Consider the following 21,943-nt stretch of genomic DNA (forward strand, 5'->3'; position numbering starts at 1 on the left):
ACAGAATGAGTTTTTATAGATTTTAGCATTCAAATCAGTTTTGTGAAAGGCTCATAGATGTGTACTGATACCTTATTAATGTTTCCCCAGTGACCAAAGACATTAAGCATCTTTGCATGTACTTATTTGCCACTGTATGTATTATTTGGTGAAGTGTCAGATCATTTGTCCATTTACAAAACATATGCTTTATTACTGAATTTTGATAGTTCTTTACATATTATGAATATTAAAATCTTTACCAGATATGTGATTTATAAATATTCATCAACAGTCCATTCCTTCACATTGCTGAGTAGTATTCCAGTATGTATGTCCCACAGTGAGTGATGTCCATTCCTCTGTGGATGCTGAATCTCCCTGAAGTTACGATTTCTTTTTAAAAATTCCCTTTGATGCCTAGGATCATGTTTTCTTGAAGAGGCTTTCATTGTTCTTTCATGATGCAGATTTTTCTATGTACCAGGCGCTTCTTGCTCACTGGTTCACATTTTCTAAGAAGGACCAGAAAGTCTGAGCAGGAGAGTTAATTGCAGGGGCACCACGCCACCCCCAGCTTCCCTGCAGCTTGAGGCAGGAGGTAACCAGCCATTATGGGGCAGGATCCCTGAAGACCAAAATGTGGAGACTTTATTTTTTCCTGGGATGCCAACACCTAGTTCTCCGTTTTTCCCCACTTAGTTAATTTTTGTGTTAGGACAGACCACCACCTCAGCCTACCTTTCTCTTCCCCGGCAATGGGCACATGGCTCATTTCTGGGCTCTATGTGCTGTCCGTGGGGAGTGGGAGTGCAGAGGACACTGCTTTCTGCTGCAGGCACCATGTTTAGTTGGTCTCACTTTGAGGTGCTCATATCCCTCTGCCCTCTGTCAGCCCAGGTGTGAGGACCCAGGGTCTCGGCTGGGTGCGTGCTGTCATGGCCTCTCTGCTCTGCCACATCAGGCCCATCTCCACCCGTGCTGTGATCTGTCTGCAGTGATGACTCTCTCTCACTCTCTTTATGGGGCCACTCGCCCACTTAAACTCCTTTTAGGTGATTTCAACTGGGGTCAGGATAGAGAGGGGAGAAGGAAAGGTGTATGTTCAGCTCATCGGATTTAACTGGAAGCTCTCAAGGCTACTTTAAAAATCATAAAAGCCATTCCCAATAAGCTTGTTTGTTTTAAAGGAAATCTCCTTTCCAAATCACTGTAGATAGTAAACAGAAGAAGTTGAAAAAACCAAATAAAAACAAGAAACACGATGAAAGAATGTTTCGATGTAACAATTAGTAAAAGAATTTGAGCTACCTTGTTAAATGGCAAAGTCTATTTATTATGTTGTTGAAGACAACTAAAACAAATGGCATTTAAAAACTCCAGATGAGACGATAAAGCAAAGAAATGCCAGATGAATTCATCAAGATAAAAAGCAGTATGGCAATGTTTTTATCAAAGTAGAATTCAAGTCATGAAGCATTCAACAGGAAGATTATTTTATACTGATAACAGGTACAGGCTATGAGGGAAAAGCTTTGCAAAGCAGCAACAGCAAAACAGAAAGCAAAAAACAATTAGAAGAAGATTAGCTATGGAAGAAAAAGAAGGCTGTAGAGAATCTTAACAATATAATTATTATGTTTCAATCGACAAAGAACAGGATAAATCTTAAAAAGTGATCTTTTTATTGTTACAGAAGGTAATCATTCTTTACACTACAACGGAAAACTCAAAATCCACAAAGGAGAAATTTCACAGACAATAATCTCTACTATATCCATACGTGGAGAACAGAACAAAAAACTAGGTCTAGACTAGAGGACAAAGAGAAACCATGTCAGACCAGAGCATATTGATGGCTCATGGTGAGTGACCCATGGCCTAAAGGTGCCTGTTTAGGGCCCGGGAGCCACTTGCACAGGCAAAGCAACTTACTCCGTCTAAACCACCACCAGCACCCCTCCCTGCCTGGTGATGTCACCTGGGGGGCTGGGCTGGAACAAGTCCAGATGCCTTTGCCCCTGCCTTGGAAGAGCCACCAGGAGCTTCCTCCTCTATCCCCAAGTTCTCCACTTACACACAGCACCTGACAATGAAGGTTGGCAAGTTTCCCCTGGGCCATGACTGCACAATGGCTACCCCCAGCCTCTGTGGCCTCCGAGAGAGGGCTCCAAGACATATCCCAGCCCTACAGGGGGAAAGCAACACTGCTGTTGACCTTGAAGGGATCACTGTAGGGGGCTATAGAAGGGATTGTGACATTTATTGTTCTGAAAATGCCATCAAAGACAGTTGTAAACTCTAGTCTTAGACACACTTGGCAAGACATAGCCAAAAGAGGTAAATTCGAAATTAGAACAAATGTCAGCAGTTATTACCTGGAGTTTGAAATTCTGATCTGTTACACAGTAGGATACTTCAACCTCCATTTCAGTTTATTTAAGTACTTATTAGGTAGCTTGCAAAATTACTAGAAAAAATATTTCTAGAGGACATCTTGAAAATGATGAAGTAGCAGGAAAATTACAAAGATATAACTTATTTACAAAGTCCCTAGAGAAACACCATCGGAAAGCTTCAACTTGAAGATAATTTCGTTGAAAATGCACTTAAAACAAAAATGGAATTAGAATTTTTCTGAACTTTGGATACTCTTCAAATTTCTGGAGGTACCACCTAAAAATAAGAAAAAAAAATTTTAAAAGGGAATAATTCTGTCACTTAGACATTTAACAGATGCTAACAAAAGTGACAATATTTTTCATGACAAAAGACTATTCAGTTTTTAAATGTAGTAACAAAAACTTTGGCATTTCATACTTATAGTTTAATTTTGCCTATATCACGAAGAATTAAATATATCTAATCATAAAGTGTGATTCAGAAGAAGTAGCCCATAGAATTCAGCTTTCTATCTGGAAGGAAAATTACTGACATTTGATGAAAATACTGAACAGCACGTTGTGGAGCTGTCTTTTCAGCCCCTGGGGAAAGCATGCAGGCTGGAGGAGGGGCAGGACCAAGTAGGTGCTTCTGAATATCTGCTGGTAGACTCTTAAGAGTTTTCTCCAGCCTGCAGTCGAGAACTACTGGCCTAGCCCAGGGTGTATAGAGTGGGCACCCAGCTGTGTACCAGGAGGCTCAGGAACAGCTCTTAGTAAGGATTCAGTGAAATCTGGGAAAATGTAGTACAGCGTTGTCCACAATTCAGCCTTGTGCTCAAAACAAACAGTATTTTCAGTTTTGATATAAATTGTATCAACGAAGGCATGCTCATTTGTTTTGGGGGTAATAGCCAGTTGGGAAAGGTGGCAACTAAGTGGATGGAGTAAAAATTAGAAATAATTTGACAACATGGAGAAATAGTCATAAAAAGGGAGTTTCTATAAACACACAAAGATTAACAGGCTAAAAATCATAAGAGAAAGCAATTAGCTCGCTGTTAATGTGGTAGAAACATATGAAGATGAGAAACTGAGAGGCAGTTGGCAAACCCCTGCTGGTCTTAGCTAAGTTTAACACCGGAATCCACAAATAGAGAATTCGAACATACTGGACGGCCACGTTTACTTTTTTATGTTCTGTGTCCCCAAAAAGGCATGTAATAAGAACAATTCTAAGAAGTCGGTCAGGACTTCCAGGTCAAGTATCACTTCCCCTGGCATGAGGCCTTTAGACTGCAGCCTTTCCAGCTATGTGGCTCAGTGGTGGCACATGGACCCGAGTGCCCAACACACAACGTGGCCAAGCCCAACAGCTAGTGTGAAACCTGTGAAAGTGGATTGCAAACATGTTTGCTGGTTAGAGGCGGAAGGTTTTCACAGCTGGTGTGAAGCCTGTGGAAGTGGACTGCAAACATGTTCGCTGGTTAGAGGCTGAAGGTTTTCACAGCTGGTGTGAAGCCTGTGGAAGTGGATTGCAAACATGTTCGCTGGTTAGAGGCTGAAGGTTTTCACAGGCCTGCTGGGATCCAGGCCATCCACCCCTTGCAAGTGCCGGAGAGCTTCCCCACGGGCCAGTGGCACTGGATGCCGCACAGGGACATAGCGGGTGAGCTCCTCTCTCCCAGAAACTGCCCATGGAAGATGGGCACCCTGGCCCGAAAAGTCAAGGGCAGAGTACAAGACAGCAGGAGAGCCTGAAATGGGCAAACACGAGAGGGCAGGCGGGAGACAGGACACACAGGACTGCCGCAGGACGCCGAGAAAACGGTCCTTCCAGCCAGGCTGGGCAGCAAAGCTGGGCTCCGTGACATCAGAAAGAACACGTGTGAGGCCAGGATGTTCTCACATAATGAAGGGATGTTGGCTGAAGAGGTTAAATGTATTTCACAGAAACCATTATATGGAAATAAAATATTTATTGTTAAATGATTAAATTTTTCTCACTCCTTAGAATACCTTTAAATTTTGCCTTTAAAGAGAATATTTGTTAGCAACCCAGCACAGTTGACTGTTTCTGACCTAGAGTTTAACTATCAATGCAATCATTTATGAATTTAAATACTAATTATTTTAGAAAGAATTTCATTGTAATACAGTTTTGTTTTTAGAACATTATAATCCGGCCAGGCATAGTGGCTCACACCTGTAATCCCAGAACTTTGGGAGGCCAAGGCGGGTGGATCGTGAGGTCAGGAGATCAAGACCATCCTGGCTAACGCGGTGAAACCCCATCTCTTACTAAAAATACAAAAAAATTAGCCAGGTGCCTGTAGTGCCAGCTACTCGGGAGGCTGGGGCAGGAGAATGGTGTGAACCTGGGAGGCGGAGCTTGCAGTGAGGCAAGATCGCGCCCCTGCACTCCAGCCTGGGCGACAGAGCGAGACTGTCTCAAAAAAAAAAAAAAAAAAAGAAGAACATTATAATCCATCAAATGGAGTGCAAGGAATAGATCCTTGGCATGGTTTCTTTTGGAATACGTTTATTTGATGGCTTGATTAGTTGGGTTTATGAAAATATTTTTTAAAAAAGAGTTTTTATTTTATTCTCAGCTTGTAAGTCCTACATTTCTGAACATAATTCTGCAAAACTGAGTTGATTAATTCTTCAGGACTTAAAACTGGTTTCACACTGACACCAATTTAAACAGCAAATGGATGACAAAGAGCTCTTTCAACTCATGAATTCTTCTGCAAAGAGTATCTTTGGGTTTTTATTAGCAAAGACTTTCATTTAGATAACTGAATTACTTATTTTCCATTTCTATATGTTTCATATTCATATACTGAGAGGGGTTTTCCTGTTTCCTGATTTCATTTGAGGAAACATCTTTACCACTGACTTGGTGTGCCCGTGTTCAATCTTATGCTGATCCATGTTTTTTTAAATGTCAGTGTTATCTCATTTGTTTAAGAGAAATGAGACATTACTTGCTTCTTCACATCAAATATTAGGAATGTAAAAGGATGGCATCTTCACCGGGAAGCGTGGCCCAGGCCGGGTGCAGTGCTGGGGGCAGCGGGGGCAGTGCTGGGGGCAGCGGGGGCAGCGGGGGCAGTGCTGGGAGCAGCGGGGGCAGAGGGGAGGAAGTCACACTCTAGAATGTATATTTAGAGTGATGACGTAGTATCTCAACCAAACCTGTGACAACAAAGTCATGTGGCAGAGGAGAAAACAGAAGGGTTCACAAATCATACTCCTGCCCTTACTTTCCCAGTCAATTTTAAACGGCCGGAAAGCTGGTGTATCAGTTCCCTGTGGCTGCTAGAACAAAGTTACCGCACGCTGGGTGGCTTATAATAACGGCCATCGAATTCTCTCCCAGTTCTAGAAGCCAGAAGTTGGAAATCAAGGTGGCAGCAGGGCTCCGCTCCCTCTGGAGGTTCAGGGAAGGTTCCAGTCCCATCTCCCCCAGCTCTGGTGGTGCCACGTGTTGTTCCTGGGCTCGTGGCTGCATCGCCCCTGCCTCTCTGTCCATCTTCCCGTGGCCTTCCCACTCTGTGTGATCACCTGGTGTATGTCTGTATCCACGTTTCCCCTTCTCATCTCAACTGAATACGTTCCCCAGTAAGGTTGCTTTCACAGGTACCAGGGCTTAGGACTCCCATATGACTTTTTGGCGAACACAGTTCCCAGCACAGAAGGCCCATTCCTGGCCCACAGTGTTTCTGCCATGCCTGGCATCGAGCCTCCTTCTCAAACCCTCTCTGCCTTCGGCACTCACTCAACTTTCTGCAGACCCCTATGTTTTTCTCAGCAGCTACAGGATTTAGGTAGGTCCTGGCTCTGATTTTGTTCTCCTCACTCTCTATGCGTGAAAATACCAGGTCCCTGGCACAATGGAGTGTCTCGAAAGAATGAAGGGTGCTGCCCTGAGAGCTCTCATCAGCTCTCACATTTATGCTATCACTTCTTCAAGTATTAGACAAAGAGGCCAGCCACGTTGACTCACGCCTCTAATCCTAGCACTTCAGGAGGCTGAGGTGCGAGGATTACTTGAGTCCAGGAGTTCAAGACCAGCTTGGGCCATATAGTGAGACCACAATTCTACAAAAAATATAAAAAATTAGCCAGGCCTGGTGGCGTGTGCCTGTAATCCCAGCTACTTGGGAGGCTGAGGTGGGAAGATCGTTTGAGCCCAGGAGGCAGAGGTGGCAGTGAGCTGAGATTGTGCTACCGCATTCCAGCCTGAGTGACAGAGCGAGATGCTGTCTTAAAAAAAAAAAAAAAAAAAACTAGACAAAGAGATACTTCAGATATGACCTTTCTTCTTATTATCTCCAATAATCATCCTTTGCATCTGCAAACACGTGGTGAGGCTGGGAAGTACACCTAGGTACTTTTCCCACTATACCATGCTATCAATCTATTCTTCTTTTAGCTTTTTCTCTCTGTCCTCAGTCCCAAAAAAGATGATAAACTTCATGAAGAAGGACAGAGTTATACATTTTTGCACACCTCGTAGCACTGGCAGCTTTGGAGATTTTGGTTAGATGTTTTGAGTGGATGAAGCGAGTGGCTCAGGGCACACGGTAAATGTGCATACCAGGCTGGCTGCTTGCTAAGCCCAGTCTCCATCATTTATTGTCAGGGACACACGCCCATGTCAGGGCAGGTAAAGATTCCACGCTGTGGCTGAGATCTCTTCCTGTCAATGAGACGGGGCTCCTGGCAGGCCTCAGACTCTGCTCCTTGCTCCTCAGTTTCCTCAACCATTGGATTAGAAAGGTGTTCTCTAAATTCACTTCAGCCTTGACATCCTTTGATTTCTTTCTTTCTTTCTTTTTGAGACTGAGTCTTACTCTATCAACCAGGCTAGAGTGCAGTGGCACGATATCAGCTCACTGCAACCTCCACCTCCCAGGTTCAAGTGATTCTTGTGCCTCAGCCTCCCGAGTAGCTGGGATTACAGACAACCGCCACCATGCCTGGCTAATTTTTGTATTTTTAGTAGAGATGGGGTTTCACCATGTTGGCCAGGCCAGTCTTGAACTCCCGACCTCAAGTGGTCCACTGGCCTCGGCCTCCCGAAGTGCTGGGATTACAGGTGTGAGCCACCGTGTCCAGTCCCTTTGATTTCTTTATGAGTGTGTTGGTCAAATGGCTCACAAGCCCTTTGGGGGATCAGATGAAAGGCAAGGACCTGGTCTCTGGAAAATGTCATTTTAGGGGGCACATAGAGCCTCTGTAGCCCATTAAGGACCCCAGGTTCAGAGCCATGGCCTGAGTCACCACATAGCTAGAGAGCTCTGTGTGCACGAGTTCTGCCAGTGTTGCCGGGCTCTGGGCTTCACCTTCCTCTTCAGAATTCCTCAACCTGCAGCATTCGCAAGCTGGCCATTGGCTGTGCTCAGTCAGGGTTCTGTTTTAATCAGTGTTTCCCACTCAGAGCCCCGAATCCCCTGCTTGGTGTCCAGCTGCACCACTGAGTCCAGCAATGTCAATTCAGAGAGGCTAAGGACGTGGTGTAGAGAACAACTCTGCTTATGTGGCTCTGACAGTTCCTTAGAGCTGGGTGATTCTACAGCTATCGGTTTGGTTTTGTACTTGTTTGGTCAAAGCACAGAATAAACTGGAATTCAGCAATTTAAATGAACACTTCAAAAATCTATCCTGAAAAAGAGTAATAATATAGTCAAAGAACAAATTACAAATGGTAAAAGTGTTTCAAAACTTACCGATGATGCTCTTTTGCTCTACCAGATAAAAAACAAAATGTGAAGAAAGCAAAAGCTGCGCCTTGGACAGACCAGCTGGCCAGGGCATAGCCACACCACTCCATGATTTCTCCAAAATAGTTGGCTGCAGTTACGTATTCAAATAAGCCTCCTAGAAGAAAACACAGACCAAAGTAGTACATTTACTACAAAATGAAATATAGACTTCAGAGATGCTAGTGAATACTTACCTGGAGAACATAAATTCAAGAATGGAAAAATATTTCCCTTATAGGATGTTAATCAATAAGACATATCCAGCGTTACATGGTTTACTAATTCATATCACAGCTTCTGATCATCAACTACATATATATATCAATACCCGTCTATGTGAATACATGCATGTACAGTTACAGTGGAAGACACCACTAAACCACTGCACCTGTTGATGGATCATGCAAGCAGAGAATACAGAGTAACAACTAATAATGAACTAGCAAGTAAAATGGACCTAAATAGAACCCTAGAGCAATGAGTGATGAAGATATTCACTTTCAAGCACAGATTCATTCATTCATTCATTCATTCATTCATCACATCTTCACAAATGCGCTGAGTCAGTATTATGGGCCAGGCCCTGCCCAGGCACTTGGACAGACCCCCTCCCCACATCTAGAACCATAAACCCCAGTGTCATGAACAAAGAGAGCATGCAGCACATGGAGGGGGAGGAGTAGTGAGGGGCAGGGCACAGTAGTGAGGGGCCCTGGAACTGGGATGGGGTAGAGGAGGTCACCATCACAGAGTGGCTGGGAACAAGCCTCACAGGGAAGGTGAAGGTCGATTCAAGGCTTGCAAGTGAGGGCCAGCCTGGCAGGTGCTGGGGGTGCTCTCAGGAGTGCTCCAGGCAAGAGAAGAGATGCAGCAAAGGCCCTGAGGCGGAGAGCAATGGCTGGCACACTCCAAGGACCAGACGAGGGGCAGGGAGAGGGGTCCTAGCAGAGAAGGAGGGCAGGAGGCCCCTCCTTGGGACTTGGGACTCACCCTCAGGCTGTAGCTTTGTGGCTACTCAAGTGTGTTCTAGAGAGGCCTGATGTATTCTGCCCTGGGTTCCAGTTGGGCACTATGTCTGCAGAGCTGAGAAAATTCGGAAGGCATATAAGGACAGAGCATTTTTTAAAAAATTAGGCCGGGTGCGGTCGCTCACGCCTGTAATCCCAGAACTTTGGGAGGCTGAGGCAGGTGGATCATGTGAGGTCAGGAGTTCCAGATCAGCCTGGCCAACATGGTGAAACCTTGTCTCTGCTGAAAATACAAAAATTAACTAGGTGTGATGGTGCACGCCTGTAGTCCCAGCTACTCGGGAAGCTGATGAATAAGAATCGCTTGAACCCAGGAGGCACAGGTTGCAGTGAGCCGAGATCGTGCCATTCATTGCACTCCAGCCTGGGTGACAGAGTTAGACTCTGTCTCAAAAAAAAAAAAAAAAAAAAAGACAAACTGATTACACCCGAAGTCATAAGACCAATTTCAACAAATACTGCAGCATAGGGTGGAGACTAGCTCTCTGAGCACACTGCAACTTACGTGCATGGTGCATGAGGGCTTTGGCTGGAGCTGAGATGATTTTTTTTTTTTTTTTTTGGAGTTTTGTATTTTTAGTAGGGATGGGGTTTCACCGTGTTGGCTAGGCTGGTGTTGAATTCCTGACCTCAGGTGATCCACCTGTCTCAGCCTCCCAAAGCGCTGGCATTACAGGTGTGAGCAACGGCGCCCAGCCTGAGATGGTCTATTTTTTAAAAAGAAAGAAAATGGTTTTGCTGAGCCCAAGACAGCAAAGTGCTTTTCTTTTTCTTATTTAAGGAAGGTGGGGGTGTGTAGATGCTTGCAATATTGAGCTTTCTACTACTTTTCTGTAAGCTTGAAATAATTCATAATTATAAAATAATACTGATATGGTTTGATTTTGTGTCCCCACCCAATCTCATCTTGAACTGTGATCCCCACAGGACAAGGGAGGAACCCAGTGGGAGGTGACTGGATCATGGGGGCAGTTTCTTGTGCTAGTGAATTCTCATGAGATGTAATTGTTTGAAAGTATGAGGCAGGTCCCCCTTCGCTTGTTCTCTCTCCTGCCGCCATGTGAAGGTCTTTGCTTCCCCTTCGCCTTCTGCCATGATGGTAAGTTTCCTGAGTCCTCCCCAGCCATGCGGAACTGTGAGTCAATTAAACCTCTTTTCTTCATAAATGACCCAGACTCAGGTAGTTCTTTATAGCAGAGTGAAAACACACTAATACAAATAGCAACATTCATTGACAAACAAACTTTTTAATGATAATATAATACATAAAAATGTCAAACTTAATGCCCAATAAATAGAATGTCATTCACAATGTGTGGGCATATGCACCTGCAGAAGCGCCTGCAAGAATGGACCCAAAGCATTCACAGCGCTGTTCCCTCTGAACCGTGGAGCTTAGTCACTGTCACTTTCTTATTCACCCATTTCTGTAACTGCTTACAACTTTCTACAAGATGACATTAACGATCATCTGTATTTCAACAGAGCCCTGGGCAGCTGAATCCCAGACGTGGAAGGACCTTTGCACCCCGTCCTGCAGATGCCAGTCACCCAAAGGGCAGACAGCCTGTGGGGAGGGCTGGGGCCATGATGCCTTCCCGCATGCAGCCTGCTCAGTGAACCTTCTCTCAGAGGGTCCAGTGTGGGGCACATTATTTGGTGGAACCATATGGGTGGACCAGTAAGCATGTAATTAGACCGGAAAACCTGGAGATGCCAATCTGCCAAAAAATGTCTTGAGACACAGGCTGCTTACAGATGCCGCATTACAAAACCACAAACTGGTCGTTGCACACAGCCCACAGCACTTGCCCTAAACCCTAGTTCAGCCTGTATGTACCGACTATGGGCATCCTATCTGTGCACCTCTCTTTATCTCTTTATTTGTTCGTTTTGTCACTTGCTCTTTTGACGCTAACCAGTTACGGCACCATTATTAACAGAGTCCTGGGAAGCGTTTCTGAAAGACCTCACGTAATCACTGGATGTAGACGGCACACCTGTGTATTAGAAACCATGAGTGTGTCACGTAAAAACACCCTGCAAATTAAGAGTCTGCAGTGAGGGGGGCCAGTCACAAAGCCGACCATGGTGGAGTCCTCATGGGGCTCAGCACCCAGACTACCTATACCTGTAGTCTTCAAAACCTGACAGATTTTACACGAGGGACTCCAAAGCTAGGATAAAATTTTGGCTTCCACATTCCTTGGGCCTCTCATGGTGCTGCCTCTAAGGCCTTGGCACTGAATGTTGCCCTGAAGAATCTAACAAACTTTCCCTTATGAGCCACTCACAGCATGTGCAGATGATCATCACTGTTTCCTGTTGACTTTCCCTGGTAGAGGGTGTGCACTTGCAAACGGCAGACGCTCTTGCGTCTTGTTTTACTTCACAAAAGCTTTCTTGAATTAGTTTTTAAAATATGTTCTGTTCCAATGCTTTGGATTTCTTCTTCATGGACTTCAGCGTGCCTAGGATGGATGTATTTTCCCTACTTCTCCAGCTATCACCAAAAACGTCATTCACAATAAGAATTTTTTTTTTTTTTTTTTTGACAGGGTCTCCCTCTGGAGTGCAGTGGCGTGATTGAGGTTCACTGTAGCCATGAACTCCTGGGTTCAAGTGATCCTCCCACCTCAGCCTCCTGAGTGGCTGGGACTACAAGTGTGCACCACCATGCCTGGCTAATTTTCTTTCATTTTTCTTGTAGAGATGGGGGTCTGGCTATGTTGCCTAGGCTGGTCTCAAACTCCTGGCCTCAAGTGATCCTCCTGCCTCAGCCTCCCAAAGTATTGGGATTACAGGTATGAGCCACTGCACCCAGTCTAGGTATCATATTCTTTGCTTTTTCATTTCTATCTTCTGACATACTTCTGTGGTTTTTTTTTTTTTTTTCCTGGTCTTGTGGGCCTTTTAATTTAATGATTAGAAATAAAGAATTTTGATCTTGTCTGATCTTGAAAGCTAAGCAAGGTCGAGCCTAGTTAGTACTTGGATAGGAGAAATTAAAAATTTTAGAAGCATTTTCTTTCTTAAGTCTCATGTGTCCCATGTCACCTGCACCGACATCTGGTGCTACTTCCTGCTGCCTGAGAGTCGCAGCCAAGCTTCTACATCTCCTTTGGCCTATCTGTTCTCAGAGATGCCATTGATGGCCACAGGCCGTCGGGAAGCTGGGTTGATTACTAGCTGCAGGAAGGAGGCTATGCACTGTAGGGAAATGTGGCAGGGAGGGGTCTCCCTTTACTGAGACAGAAAATAAGCTAAGTTTGTAGATTGCAGGTTCATTGCAGGTGTTCTTCAGCTGACGGGTATAGACCCTGCAACTGCTCCATTCACATTTTATTTGTATTTTTTACTTTTTTGAGACAGAGTCTCACTCTGTCGCCCAGGCTGGAGTGCAGTGGCATGATCTTGGCTAACTGCACCCTCTGCCTCCCAGGTTCAAGCGATTCTCGTGTCTCAGCCTTGTCTCAGCCTCCTAAGTAGCTGGGATTACAGGCATGTGCCACCACACCTGGCTAAATTTTGTGTTTTTAGTAGGGATGGGGTTTTACCATGTTGGCCAGGTTGGTCTTGAACTCTGGACCTCATGTGATCTGCCCAACTCGGCCTCTCAAAGTGCTGGAATTACAGGTGCAGCCTCCATTCACATTTTAAAACTCATGTTGGAATTTTGATTACAATTTTCCCCTGCTTTGTGAAACATGTTTCTGCTCAGGTAAGTTTTGCTGCTGCTTTGCTGTCCCAATGTTATGACTGCACAGATTTGGGGATCATACCTTTTTTGTTCTTCAGGTTTCAATATGTTGGATTAGAACAAGGATCAGACATGAGAGCAGGAAATGGAGGGAAAGAGGCTGAAAAGTTTTTGTGGCATCTCAACTACTGTGGGACAGTGGACAGGACCCTCTGTATGAGGCATGTCAGGCCTTTCCGTGACCAGCCTGGCCCAGGAGGGCCCTCCCATGGGATCCTGCCATCTCTGGGGATGCCCTTTCTTTTGGAAGTGGTGTTTCTCAAATCTGCCAGTCTGTGGCTTCTGGCATCTTCTGCACCTTTTCATTCTGCCTCCCCCAGGACTGTGCTCTCTCCCTTCTTTGTCTGGCTCATGGCAGCCCCTCCTTAGGACAGGGCCCTCTCCTTCAGGGGACAAACACTTGCCAATGAATCTGGAATCATGCTGTTCCCCATGCAAGGGTGCTGGGCACAAAGCGAGGGGGCCACCATCCAGCTTACATTGCACTTTCTCAGCCACTGTACCTGCCAGAGGAAGTGGCTCCTTGGGATGACCCCATGAGGGTGCAGTTTGCTTATAAGCTCAACACCAAAGAGGGGATTCTTCCCCAATCCACCCAGGGGCTGAATGGGTGATCAGCAGCCTGTCTAGGACTCTGTCATGTTTTCTCTTCTCTGCCGCTTCTATCACACTACCATCACGTGTGGAGCTGGCTTTGCTGATTCCAGGTTCTCAGGATCACAGTTTTAGTAATTTGGGATTTGGAGCATTGTTTGTTTTTGTTGCTATTCTCATATGGTTTCTCAGAACATAAGTGGAAGAAGTTCAAACTAAGTGATGTCATGCCCTTTCTCCATTAAAGTTTTAGATTTCTGTACTTTAAAAGTTTTTTTTCTGAAACTCTGTTGGTTTCTAGTCCTTTTTATGGTACATTGCTTTTTTACTCCTAATTGTAATTACTCGTTATAAAAAGCATTTAAAGTACTGACTTTATAATGTTTCCATTAATTCTAACATCTGAAATCTTTCACGTTGAATTACATTCTCCCTCATGGTGCTGTACTTCCTTGTGGGTTCTGTACCTTGTGACCATACCTCTTACTCTGTGGAGTGTGGCACATTGGGTTCTTTGAGACTCAGGTTGAATGCAGATCCCCTTGGGGATCTGGGCTTTTGCTGGCCAGGAGAATCCACCACCACCCTAGGCCACGGAAATTAATTCACGGCTTGAGATTTTTCATACTATACAAGTAGTGCGAATCTGGGTTATAAACCAGCATGGGGGTTGGTGCCTCGTCACAAATTCTCAAAAGACACGCTCCAGATTCCATCATTCACCTAGATCTTGTCCTCTGATGATTACTTCCTTTCTTGATAGTATACTGATGTGTTTAAGAAGATTTTCAAAATATTCCAACATTTTAAAATGTTTTCAGAGGAGGGTCAAAGTATCTATTTCATTATACTGCTAGAAACAGAAGTGTCAGACACTCCTTGTAAATCATACGTTCTTCCTCATCCTCTCTTTCCAAGCACAGATATAACTGGACTTTCTGCTTTGTTTAATAACTGTTCAGTTAGCCAGATTTGGTTCTTTTGTTATTCTAATAAGACAATAACAACAGCACTTGTTATTAATAATGATGATTTACATTGAAAACTTGTAGCTAATAAATACCATGCTACTACTTCTTAGAGCTGGCAACACTAAAATAGACAGGCACCATGGCACACAACTTTCACAGAAATTCTTCACTTTCAGTACGTACCCCTTGGTATTTTGTATCCAGTGTCTCCTGGTTTTCTGAGATTCCTTAGGATATGATCTGAATGGATGTTTATCAACATACCCGCTAACCACAAGCCAAAACCTAAAGGAAAAAAATTGCAAGATGATTATGGCTAATAAACCATAAAATTTCACTACGAGCCCCAGCCTGACTGAACAGTATTATTGCAACCCTTCATATTACCATTGTTAGTGCAACATATTAGCCATAACTGATAGTAAAAACCATCAAGCACCTTTGTCAGGTATGCTAAGCAGGGCTTTGTTTTTCTAATAATACACATACATCATCTAATGTATTCAAAATATTTTGACCTGATCATCACAATGTACATTTTCAGGATGACAGGTATGGATAGAAATCTGACTTGGGCACAAGGTTCCTTTCCAGGGAGCATCAGGGAGTCAGCCCACCAAACAGACTCATCCCATTTATTTCTCACAAAATCTGCATGAGGCAATGCTACCATCTCCACCACATGGATCAGGAGGGGTGATGCTCCTGTGCTGCTCTGTCACCACTGGCTGTACACTGCCCCTTGAGGGGTGGCAGTTCCTAGGAGCCGATCTCTGGTCTTCTCTTATTTACAACCTCATTTGAACAAATTAATGCACATCCACGTTTCCCCTACCGCAGAATTCCTACAGGCTCATCAATCAGCATTCCTCGGTCAGTCCTTCTTCCTCGGTTCCTACAACAGTCTACCATGGCTGGCTGCACGGCTCTCCCCAGAATCCCACGGTATCCCCAGTGTTCTCTCCTATTCTAACAAAACTGCAGGGATTTTTCATCACTTAAAGGAGAGTTCTTAGTATTACATCAATTAATTCCATCAAGAAAACGCTCAAGGCCAAAACAGTGCCTTATAAAAGAAATATTGATAAAAAGGGGTTAACTTGATGGTTCTGATATACTTTTTTAAAATGTGAAAGACAGATGCTGCTTAATGCTGGCATTTAGTTCAATATTAAATCAATGTACACGTGGGGTATCATTATTATTTGAGTCATCACATCAGTGACATTGAACACTTTTTCACAGAACTAGGACATGGAAAACCTTCTGGTCTATGGCAAGGGTTTCAAGATTTCTTCCTTCTGATTTTGCCACTGTAATCAGCTTTTTTTTTTCTAAGCAGTTCATACCACGTTTTATAATAGGTTTTGTAAGTCATTTATTGGATCCATGCATTTATAGTTGATTTGCTACCTTTTGGGGATTTTAGTATTTCACTCCTAGGTAATTGGGCTTCCAATACGAGGTTCTAGAAAGAAATCATGTTGTCTAAATAACATGGCTACTTTATGTTTCTTCTAGGAGACAAGCTCCCTTTATTGCTTAGATTGGAAGAAAACTAGTACTTGTGTTCATCTAAGCTAAATATTTAATTCCATTTATAAGAATCTTAAAATCTAGCTAGGCACAGTGGCTCACACCTATAATCCCAGCACTTTGGGAGGCCAAGATGGGTAGATCACTTCAGGCCAGGAGTTCAAGACCAGCCTGGCCAACATGGTGAAACCCCATCTCTACTGAAAATACATAAATCAGCCAGGTGCGATGGTGCACACCTGTAATCCCAGCTACTCCAAGGCTGATGCACAAGAATTGCTTGAGCCTGGGAGGCACAGGTTGCCATGAGCCAAGACTGTGTGCCACTGCACTCCAGCCTGGATGACAGGCTGCCTCAAAAAAAAAAAAAAAAAATTCTTAAAATCTTTCTATAAAATATTTTAGATTAACCACTTTTGCTGTTTTGGAAAACCTTTTATTAGAAATTCTTTGCATGGTGGCTGACACCTGTAATCCCACCACTTTGGGAGGCTGAGGCAGGTGAATCACCTGAGGTCAGGAGTCCAAGACCAGTCTCGCCAACATGATAAAACCCTGTCTTTACTAAAAAAATACAAAAATTAGCTGGGCATAGTGACATGCACCTATAGTCCCAGCTAATCAGGAGGCTGAGGCAGGAGAATTTCTTGAACCCAGGAGGCAGAGGTTGCAGTGAGCCGAGATTGCACCACTGCACTCCAGCCTGGGCGATAGAGTGAGCCTCCATCTCAAAAAAAAAAAAAAGAAAGAAAAAGAAAAAGAAATTTATTATTATTTGGTTATGACTTCATAGTAACTACAGTAGGCATAATTACTTATTTATGTAATTTCATGTCTGTTCCCTCATAAAAACAACTCTAGGCAATAAATATAACACACAAAACGTAACCTAGATTGTCTTCCAATTGGCATATTTTTTCCTTTTCAAATCCTTCTGTTTAATTGTAGAGAAGTCAAGAGGTCTGTATTTCTTGGTGTTTGGAATCTCTGACCAGCTTCACAGTCACCTCTACATGATGCGAACCATCCGCGGAGCTACTTTAAATAGGAGGGTTCTTTTGTTGTTGTTCATCATAGAAGTGAGTTCCACGAGACTCTCTAGTAAACATTTAAAATCTATATCTTCAGTTAAAAAGAAATTCCCTTTCCTCTTATTTCTTGTTGCCACTTGTGGACACTCAGCTTGGCGAGGCGGCAGAAATCACCACTCTGCCATTCACTGCGTCTAGGTATCTTGGGCCAGCTGTGTAACTCTTCTGACCTTTCACATCTTATGGGCATCCTTTCTGCCTCAGAGAACATAGGGAGGCATAAATCGTGTGATTTGCATAGGAACTCAAAAGTCTGTTCTTCCTCTTGACAGGTAGGGCAGAAGAAAATAAAGTAGTCAAAAAGCAGGTAAACCAAGAAGATATTTGGGGGTACTGTACAACAGTTTAGTACCAAACAATTTAGCCTAGCATTTCATGGAGGCACAGATTTCTGGGGCTAGAAAAGGATCCTGAAACGCCTTCTCAGCCAACCCTCCTTTTGTAGAGGAGGGACAGGTGTCTCACTGTAACGATCCTCAGGTATGGTGAAACCTTGGAATAAAATTCGAATTCACTGACAAAAAACATGACTGAGAAATGTGAAAGGGACCTCTCAGCAACAAAGTGCTATCCAAGTGTTAGTTTATTTCTATGATTATAAATTAATACTCATGGAGAAGCAGAAAAATGCAATGTCAGGTTATTTTATGTAGCTTAAGGGGAAGTACTGCAGGGTAGTTTCCAAATCTGACAGACTATATAACTTTTAGCATGCTGCCGTTGTGAGTAAGCTACACCTCAGCAGGGTTTAATATCTAAATGCTAGGATAGACTAAACAAATACATAGAAGAATCTTTCTTATATACAAGACTCCTGAGTTGTTTTTTTTTTTTTTTTTTTTTGAGACACAGTCTCACTCTGTCACCCAGGCTGGAACGCAGTGGCACAATCATGGCTCACTGCAGCCTTGACCTCCTGGCCTCAGGTGATCCTCCCACCTCAGTGCCTCTGAGTAAGCTGGGACCACAGGTGTGTGTCACCATGCCCGGCTACATTTTTGTATTTTGTGTAGAGATGCAGTTTTGCGACGTTGCCCAGGCTGGTCTTGAACTCCTGGATTCAAGTGATTCTGCCCACCTCAGCCTCCCAAAGTGCTAGGATTACAGTGGGAGCCACTGCATCCAGCCAGATGATGAATTTTTAATGCTCTTGAAAATATCGTTGATGGCTGTTTTATTTTCATTTTTGCTCAGAACTTATAAAGTTATAATTAGAGGTTGAAAATGTACATTAATTCACATTAACTGATACAAACAAAAAAATTCATCAACTTCATAAACCTAAAAGTTGATTCAAGTTCATAGAATCACAAAAGCTGCACTGTAGGAAGATAACCCAGACTGGGTTTTTCTCATGTCACAGAAGGAACCGCAGGAGGTTTGGGTCCTGTCTTAGATTAAGTGGTCAATGAGTGGCCAAAGTGTCTCAATCTTTAGTCCCTGCTCATTCTGCTACAGTGCGCTGCTATTTTTGGGTTCTTGGCCTGACCAGGCACCTGTGCTTCAGCGCCTGCCCATGTGGGGGAAGGTTCCCATCACCTGCATCACCTCCCTGCCCCGAGCTGTGCTGAGACAGCTGGGCTGTCCCATGGGGACTCCGGGGTCCTGCTGCTCTCTCTGCTGTGAGTCTTTGTTCTCACAGGAAGCTTGGACTTCTCATTAGAAACCACTGGGACATCAACATAAAAGCAGTGATGTGAACAAGGCGGAGTTCACTGCTGTGGACACTCACCTATTAGAAAACGGGGATCTGTTACCCAGTCATCAGCATACACTGCCCAATGGCTCAAGTATCTGCTTTGCAAATAGCCGTTAAAGGTACAGAACATAATCGCCATTGTACACGCCAACAGTGGCATAGGCTTTCCTCCTCGCATCAGAAATGGGTAAATTAAGCACCTTAGGAAACAAGAAACAGGCACAAATTTTTAAAAAATTAAAGATAATCATTTCTGTAATCCTGTCTTAAATGATTTGGGTTTTAAATCTTACTTTCTTGTACAAACGTCATCCTCAGTAACATTCATACTGATTTATTATATCTAAGCTAAAAGTGGATTTTGACTTTAATTTTATTTTTTGAGACAGGTTCTTGCTGTGTTGCCCAGGCTGCAGTGCAGTGGCATGATCATGGCTCACTGCACCCTTGAGCTCCAGGGTTTAAGCAATCTTCCTGTCCCAGCCTCTCGAGTAGCTGCGACTACAAGCATGTGCCACCACACACTATTATTATTATTATTATTATTATTATTATTATTATTATTTTGTAGAGACCAGGTCTCACTCTGTTGCTCAGGCTGGTCTCAAATGCCTGCCTCAAGTGATCTCCCTGCCTTGTCCTCTCAAAATGCTGGGATTATAGGTGTGAGCCACTGTATCCAGCCAAAAAGCAGACTTTTAAATAAAGCATTACCACGTTTCAATTATGTTCACCACAGTGTACAAACTCCAGATTCTACTTACATACAATATAAAACAGAATACATTGAATTTAGGTACACTAGGGGCTTCAAGAGGCTTTCAAAATTTCCACTATCCTAAAACCATTAACTAGTCCTAGTCTGAGCAATAAGATTTGGAACACATCATCACATCATCCATCACCACTGCAATGGCTTCCATTCACTGAGCACTTTCACCTGCTAGCCCCGCCCCCCATTCCCCCTGCGACTCCTTGCCCCCCCACCTCAGCTAACCCGGCAGAGGCACTCTTATCCACATTTGATAGGGCATAAAATTAAGACTCAGAGTGGTTAAGTAAGCTGCTCATGGCCACGGGCTAGTGAGTGGCTGAGATTAAACGTAAATTGGGGCAATTAAAATATCACGTTCTGTTGTACCACACTGGCTTAGATGCACTTTAGTAAAGGTTTAACGAGTGAAAATAAAAGGACAAGAAATTAGAAAATTATAAAGAGAATGCAAAATGTTATTCTCTGTTTGAATTTTCTTTTTAATATCAGTGTATAACACACTGAAAGAGGGGACATCACTACATATGCTACAGACCTTAAAAGGATAATAAGGAACTCTTTTTTTTTTTTTTTCTTCAAGACAGGGTCTTTTTCTGTCACCCCGGCTAGAGTGCAGTGGGGCAATCATGGCTCACTGCAGCCTCAACATCCTAGGCTCAAGTGATCCTCCTGCCTCAGCTTCCTGAGTAGCTGGGACCTCAGGCACATACAACCACACCTGGTTAATTTAAAAACTTTTTTTTGTAGAGACAGGGTCTCTCTGTGTCTGGTCTCTAGTTCTGGTCTTGAACTCCTGGGCTCACATGATCCACCCAGATAATAAGGAACTATTATGAACAACCTTATACCAATAAATTTGACAACTTGATGAAATAGACAAAGTCCCTGAAAGACACAGATGACCAAAACTGACCCAAGAAGGAAGACAACATGAATAGCACTGTTACCAATGAAATAAATCCAGTTTAGACTTAGGAAATTCTAGAAAAGGCAAAATGAGACTCAGGGGAGAGGATTAACTACAAAGATTAACTTTCCCTTTTTGGGCAATATTACTGCTCTCTGTATATTAATAGATTGTGAAGGGTGGGCAGGCAAGATGGCTGAATAGGAACAGCTCCAGTCTGCAGTTCCCAGTGAGACTGACACAGAAGGTGTGTGATTCCTGCATTTCCAACTGAAGTACCTGGCTTATCTCACTGGGACTGGTTGGACAGTGGTGCAGCCCAGGGAGGGCGAGCTGAAGCAGGGTGGGGCATCGCCTCACCCGGGAAGTGCAAGGGGTCGAGGGATTTCCTTTTCCTAGCCAAGGGAAGCTGTGAGAGACTGTACCAGGAGGAATGGTGCATTCTGGCCCAGATACTGCGTTTTCCCACAGTCTTCACAACCAGCAGACCAGATTCTCTCCAGTGCCTGGCTCAGCAGGTCCCACCCCGATGGAGCCCAGCAAGCTAAGATCCACTGGCTTGAAATTCTCGCTGCTCCACAGCAGTTTGAGGTCTACCTGGGATGCTAGAGCTTGGTGGGGGGAAGGGCATCCACCGTTGCTGAGGCTTGAGTAGATGGTTTTACCCTCACAGTGTAAACGAAGCCCCAGGAAGTTCAAACTGGGTGGAGCCAACCACAGCTCCCTGGAACAGAGCACCTGGGGGAGGAGGCAGCTGTGGGTGCAGCTTCAGCAGACTTAAACGTCCCTGCCTGACAACTCTGAAGAGAGCAGCGGTTCTCCCAGCACAGCGTTCGAACTCTGAGAAGGGACAGCCTCCTCAAGTGGGTCCCTGACCCCCTGTGTATCCACACTGGAAGACTCCTCCCCGTAGGGGCCAGACACCTCATACAGGAGAGCTCTGGCTGGCATCTGGCGGGTGCCCCTCTGGGATGAAGCTTCCAGAGGTAGGAACAGGCAGCAATCTTTGTTGTTCTGCAGCCTCCACTGGTGATACCCAGGCAAACAGGGTCTGGAGTGGACCTCCAGCAAACTCCAGCAGACCTGCAGCAGAGGGGCCTGACTGTTAGAAGGAAAACTAACAAACAGAAAAAAATAGTATCAATATCACCAACATCAAAGACCAAAGGTAGATAAATCCACAAAGATGGGGAGAAACCAGTGCAAAAAGGCTGAAAATTCAAAAAACCAGAACACCTCTTCTCTTCCAAAGGATCACAACTCCTTGCCAGCAAGAGAACAAAACTGGACAGAGAATTAGTTTGATGAATTGACAAAAGTAGGCTTCAGAAGGTGGGTAATAACAAACTCCTCTGAGCTAAAGGAGCATGTTCTAACCCAATGCAAGGAAGCTAAGAATCTGGAAAAAAGGTTAGATGAATTGCTAACTACAATAACCTGCTTAAAGA

The 21,943-nt window shown here is 44.1% G+C and overlaps 1 protein-coding gene across 2 annotated transcripts in view; it reads right to left on the reverse strand.

The window, feature by feature from the left end:
- Positions 1–1,294: 1,294 nt before the first annotated feature.
- SRD5A1 (steroid 5 alpha-reductase 1) overlaps positions 1,295–21,943 on the reverse strand; it is a 37,506-nt gene continuing 16,857 nt past the window's right edge. For both annotated transcript variants that reach the window (XM_050792945.1, XM_050792946.1), the window contains exons 2-5: positions 18,847–19,013; positions 14,671–14,772; positions 8,099–8,249; positions 1,295–2,655 (exon numbers count right to left, since the gene is read on the reverse strand). In XM_050792945.1, the coding sequence (XP_050648902.1) occupies positions 2,589–2,655; positions 8,099–8,249; positions 14,671–14,772; positions 18,847–19,013 (487 nt within the window). In that variant the 3' untranslated portion in view covers positions 1,295–2,588. The remainder of the gene's footprint in view (positions 2,656–8,098; positions 8,250–14,670; positions 14,773–18,846; positions 19,014–21,943) is intronic.

Source organism: Macaca thibetana, chromosome 6 (assembly GCF_024542745.1).
Source record: "Macaca thibetana thibetana isolate TM-01 chromosome 6, ASM2454274v1, whole genome shotgun sequence".
Classification (NCBI taxonomy): domain Eukaryota; kingdom Metazoa; phylum Chordata; class Mammalia; order Primates; family Cercopithecidae; genus Macaca; species Macaca thibetana.